This window comes from Gopherus flavomarginatus, chromosome 20 (assembly GCF_025201925.1).
Source record: "Gopherus flavomarginatus isolate rGopFla2 chromosome 20, rGopFla2.mat.asm, whole genome shotgun sequence".
NCBI lineage: Eukaryota > Metazoa > Chordata > Testudines > Testudinidae > Gopherus > Gopherus flavomarginatus.
This window is the reverse complement of record NC_066636.1, coordinates 17368190-17391893: the sequence shown is the minus strand read 5'-3', so window position 1 is coordinate 17391893 and position 23704 is coordinate 17368190. Positions and strand designations below refer to the sequence as shown.

General features: G+C 58.3%; 1 protein-coding gene and 2 long non-coding RNA genes across 13 annotated transcripts; 1 reads left to right on the top strand and 2 right to left on the bottom strand.

Moving 5' to 3' along the window:
• Positions 1-421: 421 nt before the first annotated feature.
• LOC127037878 (uncharacterized) lies at positions 422-2659 on the bottom strand. The gene is made up of 2 exons (XR_007770502.1): positions 1176-2659; positions 422-734 (listed from the first exon to the last, which is right to left on the bottom strand). It is a non-coding gene; the product is annotated as an uncharacterized LOC127037878 (long non-coding RNA).
• Positions 734-22252, top strand: TMOD4 (tropomodulin 4). 3 transcript variants are annotated; one of them, XM_050929911.1, is made up of 10 exons: positions 734-1023; positions 4938-5113; positions 5553-5709; positions 9558-9680; positions 11734-11823; positions 12282-12412; positions 17566-17673; positions 19134-19277; positions 21076-21220; positions 21953-22252. In XM_050929911.1, exons 2-10 carry the CDS (start codon positions 4991-4993, stop codon positions 21973-21975), a joined length of 1044 nt encoding a protein of 347 aa, XP_050785868.1. In that variant the 5' UTR covers positions 734-1023; positions 4938-4990; the 3' UTR covers positions 21976-22252. The 3 variants fall into 3 exon arrangements, with proteins under 3 accessions (XP_050785868.1, XP_050785869.1, XP_050785870.1); XM_050929912.1 differs by having other exon boundaries at positions 734-1092; XM_050929913.1 differs by lacking the exon at positions 734-1023 and adding an exon at positions 4335-4447.
• On the bottom strand, positions 12444-16137 carry LOC127037867 (uncharacterized). Of its 9 annotated transcripts, XR_007770487.1 has the most exons (9): positions 16123-16137; positions 15851-16076; positions 15564-15666; positions 14396-14441; positions 14192-14237; positions 14111-14145; positions 13719-13957; positions 13238-13258; positions 12830-12863 (listed from the first exon to the last, which is right to left on the bottom strand). It is a non-coding gene; the product is annotated as an uncharacterized LOC127037867 (long non-coding RNA). The 9 variants fall into 9 exon arrangements; XR_007770488.1 differs by lacking the exons at positions 13238-13258; positions 13719-13957 and adding an exon at positions 13121-13177 and having other exon boundaries at positions 12811-12894; positions 14065-14145; XR_007770485.1 differs by lacking the exons at positions 12830-12863; positions 13238-13258; positions 13719-13957 and adding exons at positions 12444-12677; positions 12722-12767 and having other exon boundaries at positions 14111-14237.
• Positions 22253-23704: the final 1452 nt, after the last annotated feature.

The following is a 23704-nucleotide window of genomic DNA, read 5'->3' as shown; positions in this document are numbered from 1 at the left end:
CCATCCCCTGCCCACAGGGTACAGCTTAGTTCTGCCTGTCTAGCATCTTATCCAGCCCTGTCCCCAAAGTAGCTTAATGCTTTGCCCATGGTTGTGTATTGATTGTCCCAGGGATTTAGCATTATCCCCATTTTAGAAATGGGGAAACTGAGGCACAAGGTCTCACGCTAACATGGGGAGTCAGAGCTGGGAATTGACTCCAGATCTGTAGAGTCCCAGTCCAGGGCCTTAACTGCCAACTCATCCTTTCCTTACCCCATGCCTCCGTTAAGCTGTCCTCATAAATCAGCCTCCCACCCCCTCACCTCTCTTCTGTTTCTCTTCTCTAATTCAGTTTAATAGATTACAGGCCAGAAGAGACCTTTATTATGTGTATTACGATACCAGCTGGGAGGTGCAATCATGGACCAGGATCCCATGGTGCTGTATGTTATTTATTAGGTGTATTATGGTAGCAGCTGGGACCCCCAGTCATGGACCAGCAGTCCACTGTGCTCGGTGCAGTACGGGCACATCAAAGAGGTGATCTCTGCCTCACACAGCTCTGTCTTATCCGCTCGTCTGATCCAGGCTGTGTCTGATCCTGAGCTAAAGCCAGGATTCCCAGTGCGGTCACATGGGATCTGGAGTGAGAGGGGTCCTCTCTTCTCAGCTCTGCCAGGATGCCTGTGTGGCTGGTTCTGATCGGCGGGAGCCCTTCCTGCTGCTGAGGCCTCATCTCATGCCCACCCCACCTGCAAAGCAAAACGGGCAACCGAGAGCTGCCCCCTTCAAGTGGCAATTCTGGCATTTGACCACTGGGGGTCTGCAGGGCTCTGGGAAAACCGGCTGGGCAGTTGGAGTGATTGATAACCAGCCTGTCTATGTGATCTCTCTCCCCCACCCTCCCCTTTGCCCAGCTGGAGCTAAAATAATAAAATGCTGATCTCACACACTTTGCTGGCGGTATTCCTTGCCTCAGCACTGCGCTGCTGCTACTTTCGCCCAGCCTGGAAAGGCAGCGTCCTGGACTGCCAGGGGAAGGTAAGCTGGAAGCCCTGCTCCTGGGCGGTAGATTTCTCCATGGGGCACAAGGCTGATCTAACCACAAAGGTAATATTCTAAGCGGCTCGCTGAAGGGGCGTGGGGCTGGCTTGCCCTCTTTGGCCATTGCTCGTTGGGCTCTGGATTCTCACCTCCGGCTTGCATTGGAGGGGCTGGGCTGCCCATGTGGGATCAGTGCCTGCTTTTCTGGGCTGTAGGGCAGGTGTTCCTCTTGTAGGTAGGTGAAGGCACCCTTCCCTGGTGCGGTGAGAGGCCTTCTCTGCCTGGGACATCTGCTGCTTGTACTTGACCCTTTGTCTCCTTTCATGGCTCCATGCACGATCCTGATGGAGGATGGGTTCCGGCTACTAGGCCTGCTTTTCCCTCACCAAAAGAATATAAAAAGCACGACAGGCTACGACATGGCTGCTCCTACAGTGCTCCGCAGCCCAGAGCGCAGTGTAAATGTTACAGACCCGTACGGGTCGGTTTGACTAGTGCTCAAATGTGGCCACCTCTGGGGAGGGCTGCAGCAGCTGTTATAATCGTTCAGGAGAGGGCCTGAGTACCGTAACTGCAGGAGGAATATTAGGTAGGCAACATTGCAATTCCCAGGCTGGGATTTTGGGGATAACCAGCTCTAGGGGATCTTTAGTGATGGGGGCTTGTGTGTTACACCTGCCACACAGCCCTCCCTAGTGCCCTGTGCTGACCCCGTAAGGAAAGCGCCACCTATCGAATCCTCCAGTACTGCTTCCTGCGGATCTGGGTGGAGGCCTCCAATCCAGCTTCCCAACCCAGCCTGCCCCTGCTCAGCCTCTGAAACCTAGCTGGACTCCAGCGCACAGTGGCGCAACCACGGACTGAATTGCTTGGAATAAAACAAGACAGTCAGGTGTTGCCCTGGGGAAAGGCCAAAGGGCTATTGCCAGATTCCCAGAGCCCTCCAGGACATTGTGCCCTTGCTTTGTAATCGGAAGCCAGCTTAACCCCGGTACGGCTGCGGCCACATGTGAGCACCTGGCCGCTGTGACCTCAGCGGAGCAAGGTCAGCTGGAGTCAGGAGCAGTGTGGCCGCAGGGGCTGTTAGAAAGGCTTTTTCGACTGGAGCTGGTGTCTGGCTGCTGCTTTAATATGCTCCCGGGTACTAATATAAATAATTCCCTCTGTGGCAGGTACTCCTGGGTGGCTGGCTCTGGTCTGGGTTAGACAGGAGCTCAGACTAACCGATCAGAGCGACTCCGTTGGGCCTTAGCGGCCGTAGGCTTGATTCTGATGGCCCGTATGCTGGTAGATGGAGAGTAACTGCGCTGAACACTAGGGTGTGAGATCCAAATCCCTCCTTGTGGCTCTGTGGCCCCTTCTAACTCAATGTTCTCCCTGTGCCCTGGCCGGTCCTGTTTGCTTATGTAGTCAGAGTGCCCATCACCGTGGGGGCTGGGCCCTGTGCCAATGAGCGTACAAGCAACAGGCGGCAGCGCGTGCGGCTTGAAGTGGGTGACGGTTCTGTAGACGCTCTCCTTACACTGCCAGAGCTGGGTACACGGGCTGAGGGGTCGACTTCCCCAGTTCCCAGAGGGTGCTCGACCCCCACTCTACCCCAGGCCCTGCCCTCACTCCACCCCTTCCCCAAATCTCCCGCCTCACCTCTTCCCCCAAACCTCACCCCCTCCTCTTCCTGCCCCCCTTTCCCTCCCCCCCTGCACCTCCTGAATGTTGCTGAACAGCTGATCATGGTGGGCGGCAGGCACTGGCAGAGATGGGGAGGAGCTGATTGGTGTGGCCACTGGCGGGTGGGAAGGCTGGGCGGGGGAGCAGCTGATCCACAGGGCTGCCAGTGGGTGCTCAACACTATTTTTTTCCCATGGGTGCTCCAGCCCCAGAGCACCCACGGAGTCGTCGCCAATGCCAGGCCCACTCTTTAAGATGCTTCCCAGCTGAGGATCTCCAAGCACCTCCCATTGTACTGATGCGGGAAACTCTGGGGCTGTCTGCCCTTGGAGTTCATAGATTCCTAGATTCCGAGGCCAGAAGGGACCATGGTGATCATCTAGTGTAGACCGCCTCCGTAACAGGCCAGACACCTGCCCCAAAGGAATTCCTAGAGCAGAGCTGTTAGAAAAACATCCAGCCTGGATTAAAAAATGGTGTCTGATGGAGAATCCACCATGACCCTTGGGAAATTGTTCCAGTGGCTAATTACTGTCCTGGTTAAAAACGTGCACCTTATTTCCAGGCTTCAACTGCCAGCCATTGGATTGTGTTCGGCCTTTCTCTGCTCATGTAAAGAGCCTACTATTCAATACTTGTTCCCTACACCATGTGGGTACCCACAGACTGGGATGAAGACCCACCTTCGCCTTCTCTTGGTTAAGCTAAATGGATTGAGCTCCTGGAGTCTCTTGCTGTAAAGCAGGTTTTCGAATCCTTTAATCCTCCTTGCAGCTCTTCTCTGACCCCTCTCCGATTTATCAGCCCTGTGGGAGCCCCGAGAGAGCCTCGGAAAACCCACCGCACCGTGTAGCACTTTGCTCGGTGACTTTATTTAAGGCCCGTTTCTCTGCCCTGTTTCAGACCCCGCTCCAGCGGGGAAGGGCGTCTGTCCCACCTGTTCTACAGCTGCCAGCTGGCACCGCTCTCCCAACGAGCATCGCAGGACATGACACTGGGCGCCAGGCTGACCTGTGTCCAGCCAGGTTGGCAGATTCCTGGAGCAGCTGCCTTGGCAGTTTTGATCAGTCGAAGGGCTGTGTCACCCCTCCATCTGCCCTTTAGGTTCTGCCCCCAGTGCCCCTTCTGTGCCCAACAACTCCCTTCAATCCCTGGCCTATCCCCCTCACACCTGGTGCCTCCTCCACCCCCAGCATGACACCCTCCATCCCCGTTGTGCCCCATCTGTCCGTCCGTCCCCAGGGCCTCCATTCCCTCTCCAGCTCCATCCTTATCTCAGGGCAGGTGCCATCCCTCTGTCACCCTTAGTCCAGCACCACCTTCATCGCTCTCCCTTCCAGCATGGACCGATGGCACTCAATGGACTCTCTAGTCCCCTCCAGGGGCACCCTCCCACCCTGCTCAGCACGTCTGCTTCAGACTTGTTCCTTTATCGCCTGGTGCTGATGGCTGCGGGGCTGGGAAGGGCCCTGGGTGGGACCGTGGGTCTCTGATAAGGACACTGGGCTACTGCAGCTGTTTGGAGATAGGGAGGGGCAGGATTAGGGGCTGATTTAACCATTCCTGCCACGGGTCCCTTGTGCTGAGGCTTTAGGGAAGGGATGGGAGATGAGGGCAGTTAATGCACCATCCCCTTGGGAGGGGCAGAAGGTTGGCTGGGCCTGGCTGCTGGATTCCTGCCCACTGCTACTCTGGACCCTACAGTGTCTTCAGACTGCCAGGATGCCAGGGAATTCAATAATACCTACTGGCAGTGAGTTCCACAGGCTAACCTCACTAATGTCCAGTGTCAAGGAGTGCCACAGGCTAACCTAATAAGCATCCAGTAGCTGGGAGTTCCATGGAGCAATCTCACTAATATCCAATGGCAGGCAGTCCCGTGGGCTAACCTGATTAATATCCAATGACAGAGAGTTGCACTGTCCAGTCTCACTAACATTCAGTGGCAGGGAGTCCCATGGGCCAATGTCACTAATATCAAGTGGCAGGGAATTACACAGACTAACCTCACCAATACCTGGTAGCAGGGAGTTCCATGGGCTAACCTTGCTAATATCCCACATCAGGGAGTCCCATGGGCTGATCTCACTGATACCTTGTGGCAGGCAGTTCCAGAGGTCAATGTCAGTCCTGTCCCTCGGCAGTGACCCAGAGGTCTTGTGTGGCAGCAGGGAGTCCCATGAGTGAACCTTATGAATGCCCCACTGCAGGGAGAGCCCACATCTGTTTGTGTCCCCACCCAGGCTAAGTCTCTGCTCAGTTGTTGAGGAGGGGTTCCCTCTGACGCCGCTGAACCATGACGTCCTACCGGATGGAGCTGGAGAAGTACCGGGACATCGACGAGGAGAAGCTCCTGAGAGAACTTTCCCCCGAGGAGCTGGACCAGCTCGACCTAGAGCTGCAGGAGATGGATCCCGAGGTGAGGCCGCCCCCGGGCTGGCACAGGAAGTGGGTGACGCTGCGGCTTGGGGGCAGTTGCTGACCTCTGCGCTCCAGGCTTCGAAGCCTCAGTCCCGTCCCCACCCCACCCCTGACCCTCACCTATAGCCATGACGGTCATAAAACAGTTTGGAGCTCAGGCCAGTGTGGGTGGGAGGGGACTGCAGTTCAGTGGTTAGAGCAGGGGGGCTGGGAGCCAGGACTCCTGGGTTCTATTCCCAGCTCTGGCACTAGCTCCCTGAGTAAACCACTGCCCTGCGGTGTGCCTCAGTTTCCCCACTGTAACATGGGGCATAGGCACCAGGCTTCATTCATTGCCATTTGCAAAGGGCTTTGTGCCCCTCCTCAGGGGCAGGGGGCATGTGATCTCTATGGGGGGTTTGTGCCGCCAGTGACCCCTTCCCACCTCCCTCTTCCAGAACATGATGCTCCCAGCTGGGCTGCGCCAGCGAGACCAGACCAAGAAGAGCCCGACGGGGCCGCTGGACCGGGACGCCCTCATGCAGCACCTGGAGAAGCAGGCGCTGGAGGTGAAGGAGCGTGAGGACCTGGTGCCATTCACCGGCGAGAAGAGAGGTACCACGGCAGGGTGTGTGCGGGGGTGTGCACAGGGGCTTGGCTCAGTCTGACCCGGCACTGGCACAAATGGTACAGTCTCTTGCACTTTGCCTGATCGCCCCCCTGACTGGGGGAGACGGGCTCCCGGCCCGAGCTGCCAGGAGGTCCCTGGCCATGACATGGGGTCAGTGCCAGAGGATACGTGCCCACCACCCCTGGGGCAGGGCTAGGCCTGAGGGGGGATACGTGCCCTTGGCAGCTGTGGGGGTTCATTCCCCTTGGGGGCCATGCTACGGGGTACCCAGCCCCCATGCAGGGACAGGGCCGGGGGGGGGGCAGGTGCAGCACCAGAGCAGGGGCAGCACCTGGGGACACACCCCGTCCTGTGTCTCTGCATGGCCAAGCCGTGGTGGGTCAGGCAGACCAGGCCAGGGAGAATGGCCCAGAGCCATTTGGGGGCACTGCCTTGGTCTTTGGGGGGTGGGCAGGACCGTCCCTGGGTGCTGCTGGCCGAGTGTCTGCCCAGGTGCTGGGCTGCAGGGCCAGGACGGAAGGGATTCTACGTAGCTCAGCCCAGGAGCTGCGGCTGCTCCAAAATATCTTGGTGAGCGGCTCGGCTGTCTCGTCCGATCCAAGCTGGGGTCCCACCAGCCCAGGCACAGCAGCTCCTGGCCCTGGAACCCACACCTTGGCCTGGTCACTCCTCTCCCCATAACCCTGGGGAGCCAGCAGCGACTGGTGGGGCCAGTGCCTTGGGGCAGGGGAAAGGGCAGAGCTGCTGAGGTTCTGTGGAGGCAGCAAGGGCTAGTGGGCACCAGGCTGGGCCTCAGAATACCCGAGTTCTATTCCCACTGGCCTACGGGGGGATCTTGGGCAGGTCCCTTCTCTTCTCGGTGCCTCAGTTTCCCTTGTCTCTCAAGTCTGTCTGGTCTATTGAGACTGGGATCTTCAGGGCAGGGAGCGCCTCCCACTCTGGGTCTGTGCAGGTCCCCAATCTCAGCTGGGGTCTCTGGATGCCACCCTGAAGGGCCAATGCTCTATTCTCTGATTGGGGACCCCTCCTGTGAGGCTCCTCCCCCTGAGCTGCCACCCACAGTGCTGCGCACCTCAGGGTCCATTCCCTGGCATCACCACGGCCCCAGCCCAACGGCCACCTGCGGCAACCAGCTTCCTTTTCGGCTTGAAGGGCGGCCGGGGCCGGAAGTGACTCCCCTGCCCCATCCGCGGGCCTGGGGTCCACCTGGTGACACCAACACACCTGGGAGATTCACCAGGGAAGCCCAGGAGGGAATGGGCCATGGAGGCTGTGCTGCTCTCTGGCCCCAGAGGGGTTCCCACGGGGGGTAGCATAGGAGAAAGCTGAGCCCAGGCTCTGCCCATCCTGTGAATGCCTGGGGCTGCCAATCAGGGGACGTCTTCTGTCACATTGGAAAAATTATACCGAAAATCCCCCAACCCCACAGAGATCGTGGTGCTAAAAGATCCACCCGGGGCCCTGGGAGCGTGGGGCCCTGGACTGGCAAGGCGGGGCCCTGGGGCAGAGACAGAGTCCGTGAGAGATGCTGGGTCACCTGCCTGGCTCCTGAGCACCACTGAGCTCTAAATCTGCCTCTGGCTGCTAGGGAGCTGGAGTCGCTGGGAGCGTCAGGCTGAGCTGGGGGGCGTCTGGGAAGCAGGGCTCTGCGACGGCAGCCCGTGGGGAGGGGATCCTCCTGCCTCGCTCGGCTGGCAGGACAGGAGCCGCTCACCGTGCAACCCCCATGAGTCAGGTGGAGGCAGCAGGCCTGGTTCTGGTGCATTCACGCCCCTCTGTGCTGCTCTGGCCTGGGTGTGGTTGGAAACAGTGCCCCTGAAAATCCTCCCTGTGCCGGGGCCTCCCCAGCCAGTGTGCAGCTGGCATGAGGGCCCTGTGCCCACCTTGCTCCCACTGCGGGGGGTGGATCGAGGGTGTGGCTGTAGCACCCTGTGCTGCGGCTATTCTCAGCTCCCCAGGGTCCATACAGGGTGGGGCGGGTGTGCAGCCATGCTGCACTGTGCCTCTTCTTTTCTCCCCAGGGCCCACTGGGACCCCCGGCCACTCCACCTTACCCTGGGTGCCAGGCAGGGCCCTGCACCAACCCAGAATCCAGGGAGAGCAAAGGCGACTGAGCCACCCTGCACCCCAATCCTGCTCCGAGTGCAGGCACAGAGTGACTGGGATCGGCCCCAGTGCATGGGCACCACATGTCCTGTCCATAGCCCCTGGCCACCTGATGGCCCATGAACTCTCCGCTTCCCCCTCCGGAGCATGATCACAAGCAGGTGCTGGCAGGGCCGTGCGGCATCAGAACATGGTGCTCCGGGAGATGGGCCCGCCACAATGCACCCGTGAAATGAAACCCAGGCCAGGGTGACACTGCCCCCAGTGCCTCAGCTGGCCAGGAGGTGCCTGAAGCAGTTGCTGCTGCAGCATCCTGAAAATCAGGTGTCTGATAGTGGCTGGTTTCCCCTGAGGCTAAGAGCTCCGGGGTGCTTCCAGGCTGGTTGGTCACATCAGAAAAGCACTTTGCTCTGCTCCATCTCCCCCAACCTTCCTCTGGCCCCCGTCCAGGGCAGGACCTCCTAGTCTATGCAGTTTCCTATCCCACCCTGTGACCGTGGCCCGTGGGCACCTTCCAGGCATGCATTAAGCTGGGTGACTGACCCCTGCCATGTGTGGCTTGTTCTCTCGCGGGGGGTGTTTTGGTGCTGTTGGAGAAGGGCCGGGCAGGGAAGCAGACCAGGGGGCGGGAGGGGTGGAAGGCTGGGAAGATCCAGTCCTGGGGGAGTTCATGCCCCAGTCTGGGACCAGCCCCCGAGGAAGCCCTATCTGCTGCACACATGGTAGAAAGCTCCCCTGGGCCTGAGGACCTGGCAACCATGGTCCTCAGATTTTGGGTCTTCCAGAGCTGCTGAGCCACTGAGCTCTTTGTGGGTGAGGCCCAAGGCTATTCCATGGGAAGGCAGCATCGAGAGCGGAGTATCTGATCTAACTAATGTGGGATCTCACGCCGCTGCCGGCACCCATCCCAGCCCTCCCGGATTCAATCCAGGGTGCTACCTTCTCTCCACCTCTGCACTGATCAGGACCATCTGGCCCCTGGTGCTCCCCTGTCTGTCCTTCTGCACGTGTTGTCTCTCGACTTAGACTGTCAGCTCCTTGGGGCAGGGGCCCTCGCCTTCCTGTGTGTGTGTAGTGGGGCTGGGACTCTGCGATACACACCCTGATAATCTCTAGCCCTGGGGTCTGGCATGTGCTCCCGGCCGTGAAGGGGCTGGAGCGAATGAGTCACAGGAATTTTACAGAGCCGAGGCCAGCACTCCCTGCGGGGCTGTCAAAAAGATCAGCCACACTCCTACATTCTGTCACTCAGCGCTGCCCTGGCCTTTCAGCTGGATTCTCCTTTGCTTCCTGTCATGACCTCATGTGGCTGTTAAACAGCTACAGTGTTCTGCCCCAGACGTGGCTGCATTTGTGTACCACCCACCTGATCTGGGACAGCAATTCCTGCTCTGGTGCTGGGGGAAGTAGGCATTCCAGGGCAGAAGGCACTGTGGGAATCAAAGATGCCATCACCAGTCGATGGCTACCTGGCATCAACAGGCTGCTACTTATAACCTCGTGGTGGCAGGGGGAATAGAAACCACATCTTCCTACTCCAAAAGTCCAGGCTCCTGCCACATGAGCGGCAGGAGAATCTCCACTGGTCGCTGGCAGTATAGGGCATATGACACACATGTCTGTTTCCATGCAGCAGAGGGCAGTTGAGCGCATACACTGCTATATTTTGGTTCTAACCTTCACTGCTGTCCAGCCCAGAAGCTAACCCCAGTCTGTCTCTCTGCAGGGAAACCTTTTATCCCAAAGAACCCCAAGCGGGAGATCCCCAAGGAGGAGCAGATCACTCTGGAACCCGAGCTGGAGGAAGCCCTGGCCAACGCCACCGAAGCAGAGATGTGCGACATTGCAGGTGAAGGCCCTGGGGCCCTCAGGGCAGCAAACTCTGTCTGCTTTGGGGCCACGGTGGTGCGGGAGGCAGGAGTGCCCTGCCTGCATGCTAGTGGTGAATGCCCGGGGCCCTGGCTCGGGCTTGATGTCGCTGCAGCTGGGCAGCTGGCATTTCCAGGGTGGGTGTGTTGTGACTGGGGTTGAGCTAACGTTGGCTGGGTCCTGGCACTGGGCAGGAATTCAGATGGAGCTAGTGAGATGCTGAGCCCCCCAGGTTGGGTTATAGGTTTCATCCCCACAGCCCAGAGACCTCTGGAGCATGAAGCCCCAGCTCTGCGGTGGGAGCTGAAAGGTGAGGCTGTTGGCCAAGGCTGTAGCAGGCTCATCATCTGCCATGTGTGACCACTTAAGGGTGTGAGAGACACTGAGAGCAGGGAACAGGTGCCCGCCTACCCCACAGGGGGCCTGGACGTCATCCTGGGGAGCCGGGGTGGGTACCAGGGCTTAAAGCTGGGGGCAGCTGCCCTAAAACATCCCTGTGGGGACGCAGGGTGTGGGATCGGTCAGGGGGAGCAAATGACAGGCCCGTGGGCACAGCCTCCGCTGAAATCAACGGGCATCTTGCCACCTTGACCCCTCAGAGCTCCTGTAATTAGCGAGTGTGTCATGTAACTGCAGTGGGGCTAGTGGCAGAGGAATGTGTTGCGGTTTGGGGTCTGCGGTGTGTGAAAATGCCTGCCCAGACAGGGCAGTCTTGTGCAGACCGAGGATGCCCGGGGAGCTTGGCGTACCTGGACAAACCATGCTGCCGTGTGCGTGCAGGCAGAGGTGGGTTTGTGCCTGTTGTATGCACATCCCTGTGTGAATGCACGCGTGTGAGTGTATGCATGCGTGTGTGGCTAGGTCCCTGTGTTTGTGTTCCCCCGTGTGAGTCCATGCATTGTGTGAATGCCTTTACCAGTGCAGATGTGCGTATATATACCGATGTGTCTGCATGGTTGTATGCCCCTGTGCGAATACATGCACCAGTGTGACTCCACGTAGGTGTGAGCACATGTGCACGTGTGGCCTGGCGTGTGCATATACTCCTGGGTGTTTGTGCTCTTGCCTTCTTTCAGGGGCTCCCTGCGGCTCCTAGTACATTCGGGCTGGCTCGTAGCCTGGCACTGATACATGGCAGCTCTCTTAGCTCCCTGGGTGGGGATGGGAGGGCGTAGGGGGACCAAGGGTAAAGCGAGACCCAGGCTCAGCAGCACAAAGCTTGGCCTGCTCGAGCTCCAGGACCTAACTTTGGTTCCCTGCCCCCATGCCGCCTCAGGGATGTTACTGCTCCTGCCCATACAAGCCACGATGAGCTCCGATTCCCAGAGCTCAGCAGCGAGCGAGCTGGCCGGGAGCCAGCGGGTGGCTAAAACGAGAAAGGCAGGCTCCAGGGCTATCCGCTTACACCCGCCGGGGAGATGCTAGGCCAATAAAAATACGTGGGGCATGTGGTGAGAGATTACATTTAGGGGCTTTTCCTATGGCCTCCCGCAGCCAGCTGCGATCGGGTTGTGAGCGCGGCCGCAGGGCTGCTCCGTGGCCTGCCACATTGATAGAGAAGTGCCGTCAATCCCCAGGGTCATGGGGCATCTTGGGAGCCCTGTGTGTACAGGAATTGCTTGCCCACCCACTGACATGCTGCCACCTCTGGGGTGGAACCTGGCAGCTTTTTATAAAAGGCATTGTCACCCACTATGTGCATACTGCCATCTCTGGGGTGGAAGATTTTAGAGAGGGGGCACTCTCTCAGAGGTGAGACACAGCAGCTTCTGGCGTGGAATATGGAAGCTGCTCATACAGGGATCATTCCTTCCCCTGTGCTGAGATGCAGCCACCTCTGGGGTGCAAGGTGGTAACTGTTTCACAGCAAACAGCAACACTCCGACTCACTTTACTGCAGCTTAGTGAAACTGGGCAGTTCCCTTCTGCCAGGCAGGTGCAGGGTGAGCCCAGGAAAGCAGAGAGCTGCAGTGACTCCCATCCCCTACCTCTGCAGCTCAGACTCTCGCTATTTGCTGTTCCCTCCCCAACAGCCATTCTGGGGATGTACACCCTGATGAGCAACAAGCAGTACTACGAAGCCCTCTGCAGCGGCAACATCACCAGCACCGAAGGCATCAACAGTGAGTGAGCTCCACCAGCCTGCGGGGCGGGAGGGTGGGGTTTGCGCTCATCCCACGCACCAGCTGACTCCGCTTAGTCTGTGAGAGAGCACAAGGCCTGGGTCCCTAGGTCTGGACTGTTCCCCCTGCGGGGCTGTGAACCCACTCTCAGGAAACCAGCTGTGAAACCAGCAGATCTGTGCTGAGAACGAAATGGGGTTTATAAATTCCTCTCTGGATCGTTATGAGTAACGCAGGGCAGGAGATGTCAGGAAACAGAGGGGGCCAAATTCTCCCAGCATTTACCCTGGCGTAAATCAGGAGTAGCCACAGCGAAGCATCTTCCGCTGATCGGCGGCGTTGCTCTGGCTCCAAGGCCGGGTGATGCCAGCTGAGCTTCGGGCCCAGTGGAGCAGGAGAGGATCGGGTGGGTGAATCTCCCCCTGCCGACCTGGTGGTGCGCGTGTGTTCCCCACCAGGCGTGGTAAAGCCGGATAGGTACAAACCCGTCCCAGACGAGCCGCCGAACCCCACCAACGTGGAGGAGACCCTGAAAAAAATCCAGAGCAATGACAAGGACCTGGAGGAGGTCAACCTGAACAATATCAAGGTGAGCTTCCCTCAGGGCAGCCAGGGGCATGGGAGAGGGTGGGAGTCCCGAGCGGTGGGGACATCTGACTGGGCAAAATCCTGGGGTGAAGTACTGGTCCCACTAATGTCAATCATAGTGGGGCCATTGATTCATTGGGGTCAGGACCTCAGCCCCTCGGGGAATAGATATCCACTTTGGTCCATCTACCTACCCCTTCTATCCACCCCTGATATCCACCTCCCTCTATCTATCTACCCCTTCGATCCACCCACCCGATATCCACCTCCCTCCATCTATCTACCCCTTCGATCTACCCCTGATATCCACCTCCCTCCATCTATCTACTCCTTCCATCCACACACCCGATATCCGCCTCCCTCCATCTATCCACCCCTTCGATCCACCCACCCGATATCCACCTCCCTCCATCTATCCACCCCTTCGATCCACCGACCCGATATCCGTCTCCCTCCGTCTATCTACCCCTTCGATCCAGCCACCTGATATCCGCCTCCCCACATCTATCTACCCCTTCGATCCACCTACCTGATATCCGCCTCCCTCCATCTATCTACCCCTTCGATCTACCCCTGATATCCACCTCCCTCCATCTATCTACTCCTTCCATCCACCCACCCGACATCCACCTCCCTCCATCTATCTACCCCTTCGATCTACCCCTGATATCCACCTCCCTCCATCTATCTACTCCTTCCATCCACACACCTGATATCCGCCTCCCTCCATCTATCTACCCCTTCGATCCACCCACCCGATATCCACCTCCCTCCATCTATCCACCCCTTCGATCCACCGACCCGATATCCGTCTCCCTCCATCTACCTACCCCTTCGATCCAGCCACCTGATATCCGCCTCCCCACATCTATCTACCCCTTCGATCCACCTACCTGATATCCACCTCCCTCCATCTATCTACTCCTTCCATCCACACACCCGATATCCACCTCCCCGATATCCACCTCCCTCCATCTATCTACCCCTTCGATCTACCCCTGATATCCACCTCCCTCCATCTATCTACTCCTTCCATCCACACACCTGATATCCGCCTCCCTCCATCTATCTACCCCTTCGATCCACCCACCTGATATCCACCTCCCTCCATCTATGCACCCACCCGATTTCCACCTCCCTCCATCTATCCAGCCCTTCGATCCAGCCACCCGATATCCACCTCCCTCCATCTATCCAGCCCTTTGATCCAGCCACCCGATATCCACCTCCCTCCATCTATCCACCCCTTCGATCCACCGACCCGATATCCGTCTCCCTCCATCTATCTACCCCTTCGAACCAGCCACCTGATATCCGCCTCCCCACATCTATCTACCCCTTCGATCTACCCCTGATATCCACCTCCCTCCATCTATCCACCCCTTTGATCCAGCCACCCGATATCCACCTCCCTCCATCTATCTACCCCTTCGATCCACCCATCCGATATCCACCTCCCTCCATCTATCCACCCCTTCGATCCACCCACCCGATATCCACCTCCCTCCATCTATCCACCCCTTCGATCCACCCACCCGATATCCACCTCCCCAATATCCGCCTCCCTCCATCTACCTACCCCTTCAATCCACCCACCCGATATCCACCTCCCTCCATCTATCCACCCCTTCGATCCACCCATCCGATATCCACCTCCCTCCATCTATCTACCCCTTCGATCCACCCACCCAATATCCACCTCCCTCCATCTATCTACCCCTTCGATCCACCCACCTGATATCCACCTCCCTCCATCTATCTACCCCTTCGATCCACCCACCCAATATCCACCTCCCTCCATCTATCTACCCCTTCGATCCACCCACCTGATATCCACCTCCCTCCATCTATCCACCCACCCGATATCCACCTCCCTCCATCTATCCACCCCTTCGATCCACCCACCTGATATCCACCTCCCTCCATCTATCCACCCACCCGATATCCACCTCCCTCCATCTATCCAGCCCTTCGATCCAGCCACCCGATATCCACCTCCCTCCATCTATCTACCCCTTCGATCCACCCACCTGATATCCACCTCCCTCCATCTATCCACCCACCCGATATCCACCTCCCTCCATCTATCCAGCCCTTTGATCCAGCCACCCGATATCCACCTCCCTCCATCTATCCACCCCTTCGATCCACCGACCCGATATCCGTCTCCCTCCATCTATCTACCCCTTCGAACCAGCCACCTGATATCCGCCTCCCCACATCTATCTACCCCTTCGATCTACCCCTGATATCCACCTCCCTCCATCTATCCACCCCTTTGATCCAGCCACCCGATATCCACCTCCCTCCATCTATCTACCCCTTCGATCCACCCACCTGATATCCACCTCCCTCCATCTATCCACCCACCCGATATCCACCTCCCTCCATCTATCCACCCCTTCGATCCACCCACCTGATATCCACCTCCCTCCATCTATCCACCCACCCGATATCCACCTCCCTCCATCTATCCAGCCCTTCGATCCAGCCACCCGATATCCACCTCCCTCCATCTATCCACCCCTTCGATCCACCCACCTGATATCCACCTCCCTCCATCTATCCACCCACCCGATATCCACCTCCCTCCATCTATCCAGCCCTTCGATCCAGCCACCCGATATCCACCTCCCTCCATCTATCCACCCCTTCGATCCACCCACCCGATATCCACCTCCCTCCATCTATCTACCCCTTCTATCCACCCACCCGATATCCACCTCCCTCCATCTATCCACCCCTTCGATCCACCCATCCGATATCCGCCTCCCTCCATCTATCTACCCCTTCGATCCACCCACCCGATATCCGCCTCCCTCCATCTATCTACCCCTTCGATCCACCCACCCGATATCCGCTTCCCTCCATCTACCCCTTCGATCCACCCACCCGATATCCACCTCCCTCCATCTATCCACCCCTTCGATCCACCCACCCAATATCCGCCTCCCTCCATCTATCTACCCCTTCGATCCACTCACCCGATCTCCACGTACCTGATATCCACCTCCCTCCATCTATCCACCCCTTCGATCCACCCACCCAATATCCGCCTCCCTCCATCTATCTACCCCTTCGATCCACTCACCCGATCTCCACGTACCTGATATCCACCTCCCTCCATCTATCCACCCCTTCAATCCACCCACCCGATATCCACCTCCCTCCATCTATCTACCCCTTCGATCCACTCACCCGATATCCGCCTCCCTCCATCTATCTACCCCTTCGATCCACCCACCCGATATCCACCTCCCTCCATCTATCCACTCCTTCAATCCACCCTCCCGATATCCACCTCCCTCCATCTATCTACCCCTTCGATCCACTCACCCGATATCCGCCTCCCTCCATCTATCTACCCCTTCGATCCACCCACCCGATATCCGCCTCCCTCCATCTATCTACCCCTTCGATCCACTCACCCGATCTCCACCTCCCTCCATCTATCTACCCCTTCGATCCACCCACCCGATATCCACCTCCGTCCATCTACCCCTTCAATCCACCTACCCAATATCCACCTCCCTCCATCTATCTACCCCTTCGATCTACCCACCCGATATCCACCTCCCTCCATCTATCTACCCCTTCGATCCGCCCACCCGATATCCACCTCCCTCCATCTATCTACCCCTTCGATCCACCCACCCGATATGCACCTCTCTCCACCTATCTACCCCTTCGATCCACCCACCCAATCTCCACCTCCCTCCATCTACCTACCCTTCCATCCGCCCACCCGATATCCACCTCCCTCCATCTATCTACCCCTTCCATCCGCCCACCCGATATCCACCTCCCTCCATCTATCCACCCCTTCGATCCACCCATCCGATATCCATTTACCTCCATCTGTTTAGCCCTTCCTTCCATCCATTCCTCGATCCATCTACATCTATCTACGTGTTTACTACTTTGATCCACCCATCTACTTGATCATCTATCTACCCCTTTGTGACCCAGGGTGCCTGGGGCCGCCCTCACTGGAAATGCCAAGGTCAGGGCAGGCTGCAAAAGGCAGAGCAGATACTCCCAAGACTCGGGGGTAATACTGAAGTTAAACTCCCCAACTGTGCTTGGGATCCCCACCCCCGATTATCAAGAAGCAACAAAAGAAATCACCCAGCCCCCTTCATTGCATTCTCGTTCTCTGGTTCCCAGCCAGCCCCTGGTCCAGCAGCGGGAGAACTTATTTAAAACCTCTGCTCACCTATAGAAAATGTTCTTCTGAGCCCAAAGGGTCAGCCACGTTCCCAGGTCAGTAGAGGTTTGGGTCTTACCCAAAACACTACGTTGCCAGCCAGTCCTTTAGTATCTAACACTAAAGGTGTATTATAAAGAAAAAGAAAGAAGAAGAAGAGAGCTGTTAAATGGTAAAACAGTCACACACATACAAAGACTTCAAAGTCCATTTATCACAGTAGTTCTCAAACTGGTGACCCCTTTCACACAGCAAGCCTCTGAGTGCGACCCCCCCCCCAAATTAAAAACATTTTAAAATATATTTAACACCATTATAAATGCTGGAGGCAAAGCGGGGTTTGGGGTGCATCCTCTGCCTTCTCTCAATGGGTCACTTGTATAGCTCATGGTCCTTAATGGGCCATCAAGCAGGCTAGCCAGTGCTGATGCCAAACTGTCTGGGGGTGTCACCCGGAGGAAGCATAGCACAAGTCTGAAATACAGACATACCTACATAGCTATAACTCATAATACAAGGGTGATACAAACACAGAAATGAGATGATCACATCTGGCAAGTTATACCTGACGTAGCTGCATATCTGGCATAACTCGTTACGATTTTACAATACTGATAGTCCTAATATCCTAAAGTGTCCCCCAGATTCCATACAGCGTCACACCCTTGGATCCATCCATCTACTTCATCATCTGTCTACCCCTTTGATCCATCCATCCACCTATTCCTCCATCCTCTCATCCATCTACCCCATTGATCCATCTCTCTACCTTATCCACCCCACCCTATCCCTCCCTCCATCCGCCCACCCATCTACCTCATCCACTTCATCCCTCCATCCCCCATCCCATCAACCCACCCATCTACCTCATCCCTCTGTCCATCCCTCCGTTGTGATGCGGGACAAACCCGTGAAGGCTCCCGTTTTCTCACTCTCTCCTCCTGCAGGACATTCCCATCCCAAAGCTGAAGGAAATCTGCGAAGCCATGAAAACCAACACCCACGTGAAGAAACTGAGCTTGGTGGCGACTCGGAGCAACGACCCCGTGGCCAAGGTAAGCCCTGCAGCTCCCGACAGACGGAGCCGCTTGGGGCGTCTCCGTTTGCCGGTCCCCCCAAAGCTTTGACAAGCCGTAGCTGGCACCGGAATCGCTGGGGAGTCTGACTCTCCCAGAGGGAAACAGCTTCCCCGAGGGGGAGAATTTTCCCTGGCTGGAGACCTAAGCCCCAGCTGGATTCAGCCAAGCACCGGCGTAGGTCCGGCTGAGCTCAGTAGGTATGCCTATACTGCAGTCTGGAGGTGTGACTTCAGCATGTGTAGACGTGCCCCAGCTGGCTGATCTAGTGAGCTCGAGTAACATAGCGGTGACGCTCCAGCAGCTCAGGCGGGGGCAGGGGCTTGCTGCTTGGGCACATCCCCAGCGGCCTGGGTGGGCAGGTCCAGCCCATGCAGCTTCCCTGCTGTTTTGACTTGCGCTGGCTTTGATCTAGTTAGATCTCAGGTACGTCGCCTCCCTGTCGCAGCGTAGACACAAGCAGAGGGGGCTTATGCTTGGGCTTCGGTGCTCTGCTGAAAGGGGTCTTCAGTCACAGCCCCTCAGCTTGTCAAGCAAAGAACCACTCGGGACAGGTGTGAGGCATGACGCTTAATGCACTCTCTGGAGGGAGCCCAGGCGACCAGGCCGTGTAAGAACCAGATTAGAATTCAAGCTACAGCTGAGAAGCAGTTACCATTAGCTACCACTATCCCACTGTGGTCCAGTGTGTAGGGCCCTGGCCTTGGAGTCGGGGTTCTGTTGCCACTGGGTGACCTTGGCCATGTCACTTTGCCGCCTTATGACTCAGTTTCCCCATCTGTAAAATGAGGGCGTTGATGCTTGCCTCCCTTTGGGGAGTGCTTTGAGATCCATGGATGCAGTGCAACAGAGAAGATCTGGGGGTTGTTATTACTGTGGGTTATTCCAAGGCCTCTGGTTTGCAGGTGAGGGTAATTAACGGTTTGGAACAATTTCCCAAGGGTCTCAGTGGATTTCAAGGCAGGTGGGGTGTTTCTCTCACAGATCTCTCAAGGCCTTGTTTTGGGGAGGTTCTCTGGGCTGTGTGAAGCCGGTCAGGCCAGATGGTCACAGTGGCGGCTGTGCTGACAGGCCCTGGGTAGACTTTTAGCTCAGAACCGAACCCCACTTCTGCAATGTCAGCCGGGGGCTCCAGGACCATGCTGCAAACCTGGCTTGGCTGGAGCTGCGTGTACACGCGTGGTCCCTTAGCCAGCGAGAGCTGGGAGGGCGGCTGTGTCTCATGTCGCTCACCAGCGACCCCGGTAAACTACCAGTCTTGACTTCCATCTATCCGCCTGAGGGTGGTGTCTACCTTGGAGGCCTTGATGTGGGGGCCAGCAACCTTTTAGCTTCGTGTCCTGTGCGGGGGGCCACGTGGGGAGGATGTTACCACAGCAAACCCTGCTTGCAGGCTGTGAGAGGTCGATGCGACTGACTCTGGTCTGGGACTCCCACAGGCCGTGGCGGAGATGCTGAAGGAGAACAAGACTCTTCAGAGCCTCAACATCGAGTCCAATTTCATCACCAGTGCCGGGATGATGGCCATCATCAAGGGCATGCAGCAAAACACCTCGCTGGCCGAGCTCAAGGTGGACAACCAGGTATGGCCGTGCCCAGCCGCTAGGGAACACCGGGGCAGGGTTTGATACGCGACCTGGTGGGGGCGTAGCACCGGAAGGGCAATCGAGTCCAGGCATCATCTGACGGGTGGGCGGGAACCGAGAGGTGGTGCGAATGGACGTTGGATGTCATCGGTGGCTGGGATACAGACCTGTGTGCTGGGAACCCCTCAGTATTAATCCCAGCTCAGCTTCTGTGGACACATGGGGTTTCAAATCCTGGCCCCACTGACGCCAGCGGGAATTTGGCAATTGAGTCTAATAGAAGTGTGACAGGGTGGGTACCTCTGAGTGCCCCCTTGTGGCCTGGAATGGCTCTGCAGCATCCCTGCCTCAGTTTCTCTTCACCCAAATTTTTATGAGGTCCAGGTGTTTAGTTAGTCCTGCCCCCTCAGGCTAGGAGGCTGCTAATTATGACACAGGCAGGGCTGGCCCCATTTCTCCTTAAAGGATCCAGTCACTCTGCGACAAGGAAGCTGGCCATTCTGTGCCTCAATTTCCCCCAGGTAAAACAGGCATAATGCAGCCTGGGTTTGTAAGGGGCATTGCCCACCTTCCCTAGCCAAGGGCCAGATATTGTTATAACACTCCCTTACCTTTCGGGGTGTTACGAGGGGTCACATTTGTAGACAGAGGTTAATTATTAACAATGATCTCTGCTGCCTGCACATTGCTAATCAAGGGCCTAATCCAGGGAGGGGCAGAGCTCGCACTGCACCCGTGGGTACATGGAGCAGAGAGGCGCAGCGCCTTGCAGCCATGGGCTGTGGGTGGGGTGAGGAGAGGCCCCATGAAGTGAATGGAAAGGCTCTGGGTGACTCCAATAGGCCTGGTTACTCAGACAGCCAGATGCTTGGGCCGGGTATCTGCATCCAGAGCGAGAGATCGGTGGAGGGTGCAATTGGGACCAACCTGCCATCTGCCCAGAGCTCTCGCGCCTGGAGTGGGCCCCATGCTGGGCCGCAGGCCCTGGAGAACCCCAACCTTGTTAGATCCCAGCGGCAGGGAGCTCGGCAGGATGGACGGATGTTCTGCTCGACTTGCCTGCCCCGGCGTTGTGCCGCCACGAGCGCTGCCCTGCCCTGCCCAAAGCTGCTCCTGGCTCTGAACCCCACGGGCAGGGGACCTGGCCTGACGACCGCTCAGCCTTCCCTGCACATACAGGGAGAGAAACAGTGGCTTGATCCTTTTGCTCCAAGCTACCATCCTCGGGCCCCCTCTGTGAGAGACCAGGGAGCCAGTCCAGGCCCGGGTCCTGGGCTAGCACAGGTGCCAAGGCTGGGACGTGCCCTGGAGGCCTGGGCACCCGGCGGGACCCTAAGCACCGCCTGTGCCTGAAATGCAGCCTCCACTTTCCTGACAAGGTCTCCTGGAGGCCGGTGTCCGTGCACAACAATCCCCAGTTTCCCGGGGGTGAGTAACAGGAGACGAGGCCTCTCACCCTTGGGGCCAGCTCCACTTTGCAGCCACCCCCCAGCAGCTGGTGTGAGATGAGTCTGGCGGCTGTCAGGCCAGCTCCCAGCCACCTGGCAGTCTCTGCAGAAAGACCAAGGGTCGGCTGGGCCCTGGGGGCTATGGGTGGGGGGGTTGTTTCCAAGGCTACCCAGGGCTGCAGTCAGGTTCCCTGGCCCACACCAGGGCTGGTGCAGCCCGTGTGGGGCTGGGCTGGAGGGGAGGCCAGTGGGCAGCCTGGGAGAAGGTGGGGGCAGAGCTCCCTGCCTCTGGGGCTAAGCTCAGCCGGGCGGTGGTACCCACCGAGGCTGCTGTTCCTCCCCCACAGTCTCAGCGGCTGGGGGACTCTGTGGAGATGGAGATGGCCGCCATGCTGGAGAAGTGCCCCTCCATCATCCGCTTCGGGTACCACTTCACGCAGCAGGGACCAAGGGCCAGAGCCTCCATTGCCATCAGCAAGAACAACGAACTCCGTAAGTAGCAGGCTGGAGAAGGGTGGGGAGGGGACAGACCGACTGCTCGACCCCCCTCCCTGGCCCCACTGCAGCGGCTCTGTGAACCTGAGCCCCCCTGGATTTACAGTAGGTCCCCTCGCCCCAGATTTACCCCCATTGATGCGGCTTTGCGGACGGCCTGAGGTCTGGTGTGCTCTGCTCTGGGGTGGAGCGCCTGGTTGACTGTACGATGCTGCTCCCCTCTAGCGGCTAGATCAGACAGAACTGGTCCGAGGGTGGCGCTAATGGTGCCGGTTCTTTCGCTTAAGCAGCCCAGACCTGTGCATTTGGATGTGGAGGTTAGGGTTCAATTCCCCGCCCCTAGTGTCATTCCATGTGCTGCTGGTTAGGACAGGAAGTGAAGGCTGCTCCAGCCCGCTGAACCTGCAGTGGGCGTGTGAGAGGTCAGAATTGGAGAGCAGGCCCTGGACTTCACCCAGGACAGGGGGATTAAGACCCCAGGAGCAGTAACACCCCCACGGACCATCCCACTGGGCCACCCATTCCTGATGGATGTCAGCCTCCTCACTTCCTGTCCGAAACCGCCCAGTGGCATTTTCTTCCTGCTCGTTTCCGGGATGGGCCGGAGCAGATCTGGGGAGTGGGGAGAAGGTTCAGGGAGGCTGGCACTGGCTGATTTACAGAGGGTGGGGTGGGGGCCTCTAGGCTCAGCTCTGCCCCATCAACCCCCTTGCTGTGTCTGCCCCACAGGTCGCAAGCAGAGGAGGACATAATGCCAGGTGCCGCCGCAAGCCAGCCTGTGTCGTTACCTTTCTCCGTGCCTCGAAGCCATGGTGCCCCACGGCCAGGGCTCTGCCTCCAGCACAAAGCAAAGTGGAGCTTTTTGTTCTTTTTGTAGGTTTCCTGGAGCTGGCGCTCAGCTGTCGGCCCCCCACCCCTCTCCCGCCCCATCTAGCACTCGGAGTCCCCAGCTCAGGTTACTTGTTCCTAGGAAGATAACTGAAGCGAGTATTTTGGTTCTCACTGTAAATAAAGACCTCACCATGTGGACAGAGGGCCCAGGCTCGGGCACTGGGGTGGGGGGTGGGGACCAAACACCATAGGGCCGGGAGCCTCCTCTTCCCAGGGGCCAGTCCCAGCTGCGTCAGAGAAAGGGCAAGTCCTTCCCTCCGCACCCCAGGCTGCAACAGGGCCACCTGGTGCCCCAGGAGAGCTGAGCTCGCCAAGCTGCAGATCAGTCCATTTGCCCACTAGTCTCCCAGCTCCCCACTCCGGAGAGGGGCACCCTGCTCCTGGATTCGCCCCCACCGCCTGCACCTCCCTCCTTTGCCCCTGGAGTCCCCCCTCCCTTCTCTCCCCTACAGCCTCCAGCTGTTACATTCCTTACAGTGGTGCCTAGAGGCTGCCCGGGAGCTCGGGGCCCTGCCCCAAGGTGCTCACCCTGGAACTAGCCAAGGGGTGGGAGGGGAAACTGAGGTGCGGAGCAGGGAATGGACTTACCAAGCTCACCCCCAACTGGAACAGGGCCGAGACCTGGTGGTGCTAGTGGTGGGGCCCTACCCCCGGTGCGCTCTGCCTCGAATGTACCACTAACCTGACCCCCCCCCCTTTTCCTGCCGAGCTCCCCAGCGCCGCTTGTCCAGGGCCTAGTGCAACCTCAGCTCCAGCCGTCCCAGCTTGCGCCAAACCCTGTGGCTGGAAGGTCATTTCAAGGATGCCACCCCCCTCCGCCCACCCCCCACCCCCAGTTCCTGCCGGCCCGTGCACACACTCTTCTCATCCTCCCGCCAGGCCCCGGCCCCCTCACGCACCTGCCACCTGGCTCAGCTCCTGGAGCAATGGAGGGGCTGAGAATCAACAGGCACGTTGGTGAGTGGGTGGGGGGGTCCCCCATGGGCACTCAGCCCTGCAGCCTCACTCCCGGTGGTGCCCCTCATGCCGTGGCTTCCCAGCCAGCCTAGCTCCTTACGGCACCTGCCCGACAGGGGCTGCCCCCGCCATATTGGCGGGGGGGAGCATGGCCCTACACATCCATTGTCACTCTGACTCCAGACGTGCGGATCCCTGGGCACAGACACCCCTGGGATGAAGGAGTTCGGAGTCAGGCTCCACAGAGGGGCCATCGCGGGGAGGGCTGATGTGCCTGGCCTCACGTGCCCAGGCTGGCAGGGGGGAAGGCCCCAAGCCGGGCGCCGACTGATGGGCTTATATGGTAATGGTGGCACGCTGGCTCCCTCCCTGTCCCTGCAGCCGTCACACCCATGGGCTGATCGGGGCAGGTGGCATTAGTCAGCAAGCACGTTTGGGGCCATGCTAAGCCCTGCCTGGCCTGGGGCTGCCAGGCTCATAAACAAGTGGCACTGCTCCCACTTAGGCGTCTTAGCATCAAAGGGCTGCGGCCTTGGGCCACGAGGAGCAGGGATGACTGATGGGGTGGGGGGGGTGGGGAGGGCCTGGGCCGCTGGCAGGGCTCGCTCCGGGACACTCACTGGGCTGCATCCC